Genomic DNA, 13607 nt, shown 5'->3' with positions numbered 1-13607 from the left:
CAATACCCATAAAGAATAAATTAACTTTCTCCTGAAATCCAGGGCACGTTAAAGAAAATTTTTGTGCCCCTTACTGTTAAGAAAAGGTAGTTTGGCTGGAGAAACTACTTGACAATATGGCACTGGGTGGAATCACCATCAGCATCAGGAATAGACTGCCAACGCTTGGCATTGCATTGTGAATGAGACGAGGTGGCTCAGGTCAGGCACCGAACCAAGCAGTGACGTACTACTTGTCAGGAATTGCCTACGTGTCTTAACACCAGGTGACAGAAAGGTCTCTCTCCATCCTTAATACAGAGAAACAAAATGCACTTGGGAAGTTGGAGCTTTTGATCTGAAGTCTCACATTCCTGAAGGCTACCCTAGAGCAGGGACTCTTTGGGGGCACAGGTGTCTGTCACCACGCTGCAAAATATGGGTGGTCGAGTTGAGGGGAAAGAGGAGGAAATGGAAGAAATGTAAGCATGAAAACAAATGCAAACACTAAACTGTAAGACAGAGGCACTCCTTCAGGAGGAGGAAAGAGCATGCGTTTTGGCAATACAGCACATTACGCTCGCTCAGCTGAGGTTCTCATTCTGCAACGCCAAACTGACAAGCAGCAAACTGCAATCCCAAAGCCACGCTGTTTCCTGAGGCAGGCCACGTTCCTAGCAGGGCCTGACACATTTGCCTGGTCACGGTGTCACCAGCCAGCACACCAGCTCCCTTTGCCTGCAGAGAGCTCTGCTCACAGTCTGGCACCACACGGCCAACTTCACAGGCTTTACCCTGACGCTTAAATCTCTCTTCTTGTGGGGTCGAATTTAGGGCTGTGATTCACAGTCAGACCAAGGCACTTCCTCAAGAAATTCTGGAAGGAATTATTTGCATTGTTATGCAAAGTGTACTTTTAAAAATAATGAAGAGATGTAAAGAGATTTCTTCTTCATTATGACAGAGTAAAACCATACAGTGTGAACTGGGGGAGAGAAACAGAAAACAAAACCCAACATACATCTCATACTTACAAGAGAAGCTTAGAAAACTTTTAAATAAAAGAGAAAAATGACACAACAGCTCAACATTCCTAGCTGTATAATAAAAGTTAATACCTGCACAAATGATAAACATTGCCCTTTTAAGTTTGTTACGCTGCAAAGAAAGTCAAACAGCTCTACAGTATATCAGGCATAGACCAATCTCCCTAAATACACAGGTTTTGAACTACCACATACCCAGCTTGCACTTGAAGCACAATTACTTATCCTGAAAAGCCAGAGGGTTTTTTTGGATCGGTCTTAAAAACACAAACAAAAAAACCAAAGGCACTTTCAAATCTTCAGGCACATACCACATGCATTATATCGGTACATGTACTGTGAAGTATCCAGGCTGTAGGGCACTCCATGTCAGATACACCCTTGTCTGTGGAGAATTCCCACAAAGCCATTTCCTCTCTTCACCCTTATGCTAACAGGTGTAACAGTCCAAAGAAGAACTTGCACATATGTATAACATCTTGGCAATTTAACCACATACCACAGCAGTAACAACCTTCCGTGGATTCTCAAAAAGAACTCATTTTTGAAGTTTTACTACCTTAACTTTTAAATTAAAAACTCCCAAGTTAGATATATCAAACTTAGATTCTGCAAAGCCTAACTCTTAGTTGCCTAGTCCCACAGAGAAAATCAGGAGTGCAGTAATCCCCATTCCCCACACAAAACCCCCTAAGTACCTCACACAGACCCAGTGCCAAATGCAGTGCTCCAAGCAGACACTTTCAGACACCCAGCATTTAGAGACCAGAAGCCTCCTCTAAGGGTGAGAGGCCTCCAACCCTTCTTCCCTTCTTTCAGAGGATACACAAAGCCTCTCAATTTCTTTTTAATGAGACACAGAAGAGAAAACTCTTACACAGAAGCGCACACCCTGCCGTACCTGCGTACGTCCTTAAGATATGAAAGGCCTGTGTTCAACGCTCTCTTTTAAAGCCCCCCCCCGACTTATGGAGAATACCCCATCCAGCAGCTATGTGTGGATGGGAGCACCTTTCTCCTCTTTAATCCGTGTCTCTGTGAACTTTTATACACCAAGCAAGAGATAAAGCTGGAGACCCCTTGCATCAGTAGCCTACCAGCTTGGACGCCCGACTGGAAGGAATAGGCAGCACAAGAGACAGTGCTCAGCTTTCTACTTCCAGTCCCCAGAATCATTTCTTACCTTGTGGCCATCATTTCAACAAAGTGCCTGCTGCCAGTTTTGTGCTTGAGCTTTCTACGTATGCTCTGATGATGTCATTTCACTAGCACTTGACACTGATCAGTGCCATCACTGAAGGGAGAAGTCCCACCTGCGCCATTACTCCACCCCTTCCTATGCACCCCTAGCAATAGATCCCATAACCCACAGTGATCCACACTGGAGGAGACAAACCCCGAAATGTCAACTTTTTGAAGGGTGGAGAGAAAAAAAACCCCACAAAACAGAAACAATGCCCCCGACTCCTCCACTGGTGCTAATGCAATGGAGGGAGGAACACAGGGACAGACACAAATTTTCTGGGAAAAAGAAAAGGATTGCAGGATTGCTAGTCCTCTTCGACAGCCTGCAGTGGGTGAGCAAGCCTCAGAAAACAGATTGTACTTCCATGGCAATTCAAGACTTGTCTAAATCTGCCCTGCTGTGATCCTACCCTTCCTTGCAGCAGCATTTGTGCCTTTTTGGGGTGGAGCAGACAAAGAAGGGAGTAAGAGGGAGCAATGCTGGGTTAGCTGCCTACCATTTTAGCCCCCTGAACTAGCTCGCCCTAGGATCATTTACCCACCAGTGTTGGTGTCATGTGGGAGTGGGAAGGGGGGGGTTATAGCAGTGCCGATTTGTACCTGGTCGAACAGCTCCAGAGCAGCTGCAGCCAGAGGCAGCTGCCAACAGTCCAGGTCTGACTCAGCTTGGCAGGGAAAAAGCCACCACGTCTTCCAGATCAGGGCAGAATTAGGCCCACACCTGGAGAAATGTATTGCCTGGAAGGAAGCTTCCTGCTAGTATCTCCAGTATTAGGGGGTATCTAAGAGATCCATTGTCAAATCCAGCTGTATGTTTAAGATGCCTAAATTTTGCAACAAAACCCTCGCTGTTCCTAATCCTTTGTTTCTAAACACGAAACAAACAAAAATTGTTAAAAATTAAGCAAACGATATATATGGTTCAGTAACAAAACAATCCAGACTAAAAAGCCTAAAGGCTTCCCTGGCTCTTTAATTTTACTGGAAACGGCTATTGCAGAATAGTATTTTTCAACACCCAAGAACTCACCCATAAATAAACCAGTAATCTTGTTCTGGAATAAAATAATCCACAGAAGTTTATACTGAAATATTCCAGAAGAGCTATTTCAGACTTTTTTCCTGTAACCAATTGCTGAAAACAGTAAAGCCCTGAAGGCTGAAGCAAAGACAGAAAATTAAATAATAATTAAAAAAAAATCTCACTACAAAATTTTGCAAAATAAAGTAAAGTAGTAGATAAGGACTAACCTTTTTTCCAGGTTTTAAACTTTTTTTCCTTGTTTTAAGATTCTCAGTATGAGAGGTGCTTTTTGTCAGGGGAATATTTTTAGGAGACCTGCCCTTCTTGGGAACTGCAGACTGTCCAGGGGGTTTGCCCCGACCTGGCTTCCTGCCCCGTTGCGCTGGTACCGGAGCAGATTTCTGTGGAGACTGCATTGAACGCCGGGTCACTTTGGAAGGGGAAGATTGGATTTTTGCACTGCTCTTTGTAATGGAAACTGAGGAAAAACAAAAACAAAAGGGAAGGGGGGGAAAACCTCAAAATGAACGATGGAAAACAACTTTTCTAACAAAGGCAAAAAAAAAAAATAGTAGTGCACAATTTACATTGTAAAATAAATATACTTGGATATCTTGAACTTAAGTGGTTGGTATGAAACTATATAACTTCATTAAATATTAAGAGAGAACTCTTTATACCCATTATTTCAGAGGGACTTTCCTAAGATAAAAACATTCAAATAAAAATGAAAAAAATAATTAAACCACTCACCTTATAAGTGCTTCCCATAATTTTCATTACAATAAGATATTTCTAAAGTGCCATTCATCAAGGTGGCCTTCAAAAATACTTCACAAATTATACAGGCCATAATACATCTGTCCTCCTCTAAGAGCAGTTTCCACGATTACAAGGCATGCCAACTACTCCTAGAGAGCTACAAACTGATTTTGAGCAGTGAAGAAAATCATTCCTCTGAAGAGGGAGAACTAATGACAGGCAAAGTATCATTAACAAGCATCTGTCTGAGATGCCAGTTTAGTTCACATAACTATACCCAGATTTTTCTACCTGGAGCCATACAGACTTAATGATTTTATTTGAAAAAAGGTCTTCCAAAAAATCAAACACAAAGTGCCATTTTTATACATTCTTAACACTGAAGTAGTTCTCTGTTGAGTCTCACATCCCAGAACAAAATTGATCCAGTATGTAGATGATGTGACTATTATAGTCAGGTGTGAAGCTGCAAGATGTAATCACATTTCACTGAACAGGACTTCCTAGTTAGAAATCTTTTCCACCCAACTCACTCTCCTCTGAAGTAATAATGATGATTTTATTTTAACAATTCCCTTTGCAATAGACCATTTAAAACACCAGAAGGATGCCAAACAGAACTTACGGATAAGGACATATCCTCGATGAGAAGATGTAACGTACCATGCCACAGCAGCACCTGTGGCCACAAAAAGCAATTACTAAGCCCAGAAGTCCAACAAATATTCTGTTGTGTTGGCCTGACTGCTGACAGGCAGACAGATGCAGAAGTGGTAAGCAGAAGATGAAAATGGGAGATTCTGTGATATCAAGCCATCCTCGTTGTGAGAGGTGTGGGAAAGGAACACACAACATATTTGAAATCATTTGAAGCCTTTACGCTAAAATTAGACGGCTCTATAGAATCACACTGCCCCTACCACAGCCTTTTTTTGCATCTCGCTAATGTGTGTGACACAGCTTAGAAATATTGCAAAGTTAGGGTTCAAGAGGGGGGAGGGGGTTGACCCTGTCAGTCACCAGTGCCTGATCCAAAGCGCTACTGCAGACTGAAAGTGAAATGTAGGGGCTGCTAATAGGTAATTTCCTGGATTTTTGTGAATTTGGAATATTTCTTCTCCTAAAATATTAATATATTGAGGCTTTCTGGTAAGCAAGTGAAACATGAAATAAAACTCAAAGTTACATTTGAAATGAGACCTTGAGAAAAGAACATACTTAAAGATTGAGTAACAGTTTTAATATGTAGCTCTGAGTGATACTCACCTTAACAGTCCAGCCCCCTACCTTTACAACTGTTACTTTAACTCTGAATTTTTATTCAGGCCTTAACTGTTATTAAGTATTCACAATAGAAAATGTCACAGTAAGATGAAATACATACTGCAAACAGACTTCTTATAAAATACAAGTACTACTGACACAGATTTTTAAAGCTGTAGGAGCATTTACATACATTGCTGTTTGTCTGATTTGGTTGCTAATCTAATATTCCTAAATGGCAGTTCAGAAGAAATCTCATCATGGCTCGTTGCAATCCTAATACATCAAATACAGACAAAATATCACTAGGTATCTGAGAAGGATCACGTTCTGGATATGCAAAGTGAACACTTTCCTTTTATTTATGTATGCCAAAACTTATTTTCATATGCAATGACAGCTCTAAAATAAGATGAACAGAATTTTAAGCAAATGCTGGGATAGCATTACTCTTATGTCTCCAAACTGCTGAATGACAGCTCGCATTAAGCTGTATGCCTGGAAAGCAAAACAATATCAACTGCATGCTGTACAATATAGTACTGGGTATTGCATCCTGTATTATCAAAACAATCATGAACTCATAAAGAAACGTTGGTTCACAAATTCTTTATGCCTCTGCCTATGCTGAAATCTAGCAAATGCATTTCTATTCTTGCACAGCAAAGACAGAGCTAAGGTTAAATACACAGCTCATTGCAATGTCAACAGGTTCTAGGAGCACAGGTATGAGTTTCAGGACACTGGGCAATCCCTCCTCCCTTCCAGAAGGGCATTTACCGGACAAAGAGTAACGATGCAAAGAGCTCCAACCACTTCAGGCTGCCCTCTTGTGAAACACACACATCAAGTACCCTTAGCTCAGCATCTTCCTACCTGTATACGCCAGAGGACCAAATATGAGCAGCATTAACCATTAAGGGGGGGGGTCAGGTCCCATTTGGTATTTTTCCTTCTGCCTAGGGCTGAAGCTGCTTTTTTCAATAGGCAGGACTGCAACAAAGCCCATGCTGCCTGGGCAGCCTCCCAGAGATAGCAGCAAATGAGGAGGCTGCTATTTGCATTTGTTGATTTAAGAGAGGATGGGGGGAGCGCAAGGGAGTGGGAGACTGCTGAAGTAATTCCCATATTGTCTGCAGGCTGTATTGACAGTGATCATCAGTCACCTGCTCATACTTCCTTCACCCCGGCCTTCAGAGGGAGACCAAAGGTTGCGCTGGGTCACCGGATCTGGAGGGGAATGAAAAGACATGCAAAATCGAGCTGCCAACCCCACTGCATCTGTAGACAGAGTTATCCCCACTAGGCCACATGTTCCAAAAACTAAGACGTTTTAATAGTCTCATGAGAACTTGTTAAAATATAACGATGAAGAGAATAGAGAGGAAAAATGCCAAGCTCTGCTTGCAATTACTGCAGTATTTAGCTGGGATATTTACAACCAAAAAAGCACATTTGCCTTTTCAGGATGCTGCTTTGCATCACAAAGGCCTTCTCATTTGCACAAACAAAATCAAGCATTTGTGTCATGTTGCTCTTCTACACAAATATCTACTACTCCAGTTTCAGGAGTGGGAAGCATTGCATTCTTTCCCCAATCTATTTCACCCAAAAACTGTACTGGCATCCTCAATAACTGAAGAGCAGAGATCATGCTACACAAACATATTTTAGCATAGTAATGCAAGCAACTAAACTGTGTTTTCAGAGCTCACAGGCATCTAATTACACTGTCATGTTGGTGAGGGCTCTAGGTGACTACCTTCATGCAACATACAAACAGCTTTCATACTTTCAAGTACCACTTATTCAAAACATACTTTTTTTTTTTCCCCCAAAAAAACATTCTGTGAGAATCCAGCGTCTATAAACTTTGTTTCCAACATATATAAGAGAAACCCCAAATCCAGCATCTTGGAACTCACAGCCTAAAGACGCATTGCCACACTCAGTCCTCATTTGCACAAGCAGATCCACTGGAGTCAACTGTGCTCATTTGCATGAGACAGATACGAAAGATGAGACTTTAGATGAGGGCCAAATTCTGCTTGTAGAAGCAGAAAAACTGACCAGACAGATGCAGAACTGCAAAATTTGACCCCATAACATGATCCCCAAGATCTCTTGCCAGAATAAGTCAGGTATTTAAGACAACTGTGAAATCCGAAGCTACTGAAACTCCAGTGCTTGGGAAGGGGATGGGACAGATGACAGCTCAGAAGCCTGAATTCTCATGCAATTCTAATTAGTAAAATTCCCTCAGATAATCCACAATGACTGTTTCACTCCATGTTTTTATGGAAAGCAAGGGGTTCAGATTTATAATATTTAAACATTAGAAATCTACCATTCAGTTAATGTCACAGAGCAGCAATTACAAGACAAGATTTAAAAAGCTGAAGTAAAATTACACAAAGCAAGGTAGGAGCCCATTTTGCCATACATTCTGTGAACACAGCACTGCTACCTTAGATGAAGGTGCCAATTAGGACAGTAGAAAACAGTAATTCAGTGTTTAAACCAGCATTTCTTTCAAGACAGAAATTATTCTATTTGTACTGCAGTATTGTTCCTATGCCCCACTGAGACACAAGCCAAATGCTCTTCTGAATCTAGCCCTTCTCTCATCTACTGATAAAAAAATATGATGCAAAGAGCAACTTACCCTAAATCCATTTGAGCATTCCATAGCGGAAGTAATGGAAACATACATCCTGAATTCTAGCCTGGGATTTTAACTACAAAATTAACCTTCTTTAATACAGTAAGTTATTAACATGATAGTTTTGACAACTGGGAAAGGAGGTGGAAACAGCTTACTGCCAAGGATTATAAAAATTTATGTCCTTATGTCTTAACTGAAGAAGAGAACCATATAAAAGCATAAATACCTGTAATATATGCCACCTCTTTCTATCTGTGTTTGGATTACTTCTTGTTAAGAGGTAGCTGCGAGATACTAATTGATATGTTGCTACGATACAGAATCAGTCATAAGTCATCATCTTGCTACCTAAAAAAGCAACACTGCACTTGGGACACTTCAACATCCACCTTGGCAAGACATGGACATTCAAGGCTTGCAATTTTCTTCTTTCTAGATTTTAGTTTCTGCTATCAGTATAACAACAAGAAGTCTCTTGCTATCTTCTGTGAAAAATCCCAGCTTTCCTTTCACAGCCCTGAAAGGTGAAACAGAGGGCTCCAAGCAACAGGAGACAAAAACAGAGGAAAGGAAAGCATTTCTTTCCCAGTAACTTCCCCAGGCAGCATTGTAGCACCTTCAGTCCCTCACTCCCAACCCCAGTCTCCCACATTTTCAAGAGCTAGGCAAGCCAGCACCTATGGAACAGACATGTGAAAGTACTAATTAAGCTCCATCAAAACCCACTGCTAACCAAAAACCTTCCAAAAACCCAACTTTTAATAGCCCAGCTGGGGCAGAGGGCAAGCAGGAGTAGGGGGTACAAGCAAAACAAAAGAAAGACTCCTGGAAAGATCTCTCCAGTTAACCTCCAGAAACCAAGAGCTATGAAAAGCCAGCTTCTAGTTCCACCCTTCAACGAATTATTGACATTGCAACCACACTAGCAAAAAAAAAAACCCCAACAAAACAATTAAAAAAACCCCAAAACAGAACCAAAGAACTGTATTTTGTTGATAAGCTGAGAAGGAAAAGAGTAAATAAATACCTGATAAACTATCAAAGCAGCACAAATTTGAGTTACCTGAAAACACTTTAGGTGTGCTGATGATGAATCTCTCAATAAGCCTGGCAAAGCCTCGCTCTACACATCAGGTAGAGTTTTAGCATCCTGATTCTTCACCCTGTCATTACTGATCTGCCCAGTTTTTGCCATTATTTTTCCCCAAATAGCATCAGCAGGATGAAAGGTGGGCCCAAAATGAAATAATAAAATGCAACAAGCTTCAGGGGAAGAAAAAGGAAATGCAGAACATGGTTAGTGCAATGCCACAACTTGTTTTGTCTCAATATCTGAATGACAGCACTGACATTCTTAACATAGTTTGTATGTACTAACACAGATTTGGAAAAAATCCACTCAATCCCATCCCCTAGTTGGGCAACACAACCACTGCTGACATTAGTATCCACAAGACCTGAACAAGAGCAAATTAAAAAAAAAATATTTTCCATGTGAAAATCAAAAATAATTTTTTTGGAGTATTTCCAATTTAAAAGAAAATTACAACTACCTTGTAAAAAACCATGGTAAGATGGTGAGGAAACCAGACTTACAGTAAGGTCACAGCTTTGGGAAAGGCAAAAACTTCATTTTTTCTTAAGTGATTACTGCCCTGTAGCAGCACCATCCAGGCCTTGCTGCAAGATGCCAAGAAACATTAATACCAAATAAAAAAAGCTTAACATGCGAGAGAATATGGCAAACCAGATTTTAGCCTGAAGCGCTGAGGAGTTTTCATGTACAATTCTGAAGACAGCATAAATCTGCTTACTGTATATGCCTGATTTAACTACTGTGACCTGCCCATGAAAAGAAGCCAGCTACACAAAGAAAACTGAAACGTCCAGCAGTATGAAATTGTACCATTTTATGTACCATTTGTTTCTTTCTTTAATGAAACTTAAGAATTACCATGCTTATCTGATTTTTTGGCTACTTTAAACAACGCAGAGTCTTTTCACAGATCTAACTGTAGCTGTGTCTGAAGTTTCATCTGCAAACCTTATAGAGTAGTACTTAACTTCATATGTACAATTCAGCTGAAAATTCAGCACAGCTATTTTGACATAATTTCATTATCAATAAGAGAGAATTACATCTCAAGTAGCTACCGTGGAAAAATCTGTACAAAGTAAGCATAGAAAACAGATCTGAAAATTAAATAAAACTAAACTAAGAAATCATAAAACAGACAAATAAGACACTTCTTAATCTCTGCTTGAGCCTGTACTACTCTTATTGCTGCAGACACCTCTTGAGGGAGACCTTTAACATCACAGGCTGATTAGCGTAATGGAAGAAGATTGCTCTCACTGACAATAAACGCACTTGAATTGGGAGAAAAGCAATGAGGTGACACATGATGTGGAAGCGGGGGGGACAGAGTAGAAGGGAGGGAGGAAGGGCACCAAGGATAAAAACAGTGATACACTGTGGCTTTTATTTAGATTACTACATCACTTTCCTTTGGTCACTCAAATTCTCCCCTGCAGAGTGCAGAGAGCAGTTCCTCCTTCATGAGTTCTTGCATCACCTTTATCCATCAAAGATCCAACTTCGTAAGACTGTGGGGATCAGGGATATACAGAAACTGATCCCTCTCCAGATGCTGTTCACACCTACATGATAGATACTACTTTATGTTGAAATCAATCTTCGCAGGTGAAACTACTTATTTCCCACATGGCTTGTCCCCAGTTTTCTTTTGTCTTCTCTCTTTTATGGACAAGGTTTTACTTCTATTATAAATAAAAAGGCAGGTTGCCTAAGTAACTGCCATTTACATGTAATGACTAAACAATAAAATGAATTTATATAGAAACAGCAAACCAAAATTGCTCTGACAATCTCCAGTCATCTGCCGTCTACTTCAATCATAAGGCTCAGATACAACTAGCTACAGCGCAATACAACAATATTCTTCAGCATAGTAGCAGCTTTCTATTATCCAATTGAGTAAAATAAAAATTATAATCTATGGTGGTTAAATAGAAAAGTATAGTATGTTTGTCCTAGAAAAAGGGTTAATAGAAAAACATCCAAACGATATAAAACCTTAAAAGCCTTTTTAAAGCATATCAAAAGCAGAAGTTATATGAACCCAACAGATGATCAAATTTTAGAATGAGTACATGTGGACAATAATACTAAAGCAACAAGACTGAATTTTTTTTGCATTCATACTCACTCCAAGGAAGTTCACATAATTTCTCATATCAGAACCCCTCTTCACAGGGATTTGAAACAAGTTCCCTGACATGAAGTACCAGTAGCAGAGGAAATGGAGACAAACAGTAGAGAGTTTGCAGGACATATAGCACTTAGGAGTTTTCAGGAAATGAAAAAATTAAATGTCTAACCTACTGAGAGTACTGTGCAGGTTTGTCTTTAAAATTGCCTTAAGTTCAGAGACTTAAAGGTCATTAATGTGATGCCAACACTTAGCCAGCAAGGTATGGGCAGGGCATCTGATGTTTGTAGTGGCCAAGTTGCTAAAAGATGTTGTACAGAACAGAGGTAGTGAGCCCAAAGATAAATACAATGTGTTGGGGGAGAACCAATCATAGCCTTTGCAGAGAAAAGTCACATCTCTCAAATTTTTTTTTATTTTTATTAAGGAGTCACTAAGCAAGCAGACAATGGAAAGTCAATTGATGTGGCCTGTGGATCTGCACTTGACAAGATCTCACACCACAGTCTCTTAAGAAAATCCTTAGCTGGCAATGGATATGAGGGAAGATCCTCACAATCCTTCTAAAGAATTTATTGTAAAATACCAAACGGTGGCCAGGAACAAACAGACATGTTTCTACAGTTCAGAGGGGACTCTAAAGAAATCGTGATGAGATCTCTGCCATTCAGTTCCTATCTAGGAAAAGAGTAAAGCATGAGATGGTAACAACTGCTGAACAATTCAGTAAGGATGTATAAAAAGATCTTGTAAAGGTGAGCAGTTGCTTAGCAGAGGAAGTAACAGATGAAATTCAATGTCAACTAATTCAAAATAATCCAGCTTCTGTGATCAATGATGGGCTCTTAGCTAATGTATACAAAAATGAGATCTTAGAATTACAATACATATTTCTATGACAGTATTAGTTCATTGCTCAGCAGTAGTCCAAAAATCCCAAACACCAATTCATGAATAATTATAGAAGGAACAGGAACCAAAACAGAAACCACCACAATGCCACTAAGTCTTAAATACCTTGTGCACGTCTTGTTCCAGTGGCTCAAAAATTACATAGCTGAAATGGAAACAGTATGGAAGAACAAGGGTGATCAGAGGAATTAAACTGATCCCATAACAAGCAAAAATGAAACAGAACAGGGTTTCACAAGTTTGGAATACAGATAGCTGAGGGAAGCTAAAGTATATGTCTACAAAACCGTGATAGATATGAAGAAAGCAATTAGGGAATGACTATTTACTGTCTGTTCCTGTACAAGTACTGGAAGTACAAGAACCTATTTCAGTACAAGAATACAAGGACAACAAATGAAACTACCAGCAAGAAAAAGGGTATCTCTGTTTCCACAGAACATATATACTCAAGTACAGAACTCCTTACTACAGGATGTTGTAGCTGCTAAAAGCCCAGATGGCTCCAAAATATAATCAAAATATATCAAGCTCCTCCAGGAAAATTTTGTTCCTCCAGAATATATATTTTTTTAATTCCTTCAAAATATTTTTTTTAATTCCTCAAAAAAAAAAAAAATTCCTCCAGAATATATATTTTTTTTATTCCTCCAGAATAAAAGCATTATTCTGGGCTTGTAGACAGCCAGATATTAGGAATACTTCTGCAAACCTCTCCTATGTGCTTATACTTCTCTTCAGACATCTGCTTTCAGCCACTGCTGGAGAACGCCTGCTAGAGCAGATGGTCCTACAGACTGATCCATCATAGACACTATCATTCCAACTTTTTTCACCAGCTATAGTTTACATCGAAGTTCCTGAGTGACAAGTAATCTCTAAAAGCACTTAAGTGACCAAGAGACACAGAGAAAACAATCTACTGCATTGCTGGGCCAGCAATATTAACCTTGGGCCAGCTGGCCAAGCCAACATCAAGCACTGTTGTCAAACCATACGTAACAAATTACTATCATCAGAGGTATTTCTAAGGAAACAAACAACAATATTAGCTAAGCATAGCTTCTGCTAGCATAAATATTGAATGCTACATTTCATGCCACCGTACACATACACCCAGCCAAGTCCACCTAAGTCACATTTTCCGATAAGGACCAAAGACAAAACATCAACATGAAGATTAAGGCCTGAATGTTAAAAAAGTTGGTCCAAAGCAACTTTTTACCTACCTTCTCCATTTTATCTTCTATTAATTGTGTCTTAGTTCCTGAGTTTATCTTTCCAAAACCAATGAGAGTTACAGAAGGTAAGGCTATAAAGAATAAATGTACCATGTAATCTGTTCTGAATAAATTCACCCATAACTAAGAAGCCTGTGTTTCAACCGTTCTTAAAAGCTTCCTATGACAGAGGTCATACATTCTCTCTAGGCATTCTAAACGGCTAAGACAGCAAAATAGCCAAAATAAAAATTTCCC

At 39.8% G+C, this 13607-nt stretch overlaps 1 protein-coding gene across 1 annotated transcript in view; it reads right to left on the bottom strand.

The window, feature by feature from the left end:
• SCML2 (Scm polycomb group protein like 2) overlaps positions 1–13607 on the bottom strand; it is a gene marked incomplete at its 5' end in the record, with an annotated part of 57890 nt that overhangs the window by 18267 nt on the left and 26016 nt on the right. The window contains one exon of the mRNA XM_082013203.1: positions 3522–3772. Within this exon, the coding sequence (XP_081869329.1) occupies positions 3522–3772 (251 nt within the window). The remainder of the gene's footprint in view (positions 1–3521; positions 3773–13607) is intronic.

This window comes from Phaethon aethereus, assembly GCF_964289735.1.
Source record: "Phaethon aethereus genome assembly, chromosome: 1".
NCBI lineage: Eukaryota > Metazoa > Chordata > Aves > Phaethontiformes > Phaethontidae > Phaethon > Phaethon aethereus.
This window is presented reverse-complemented; position numbering and strand designations above follow the sequence as displayed.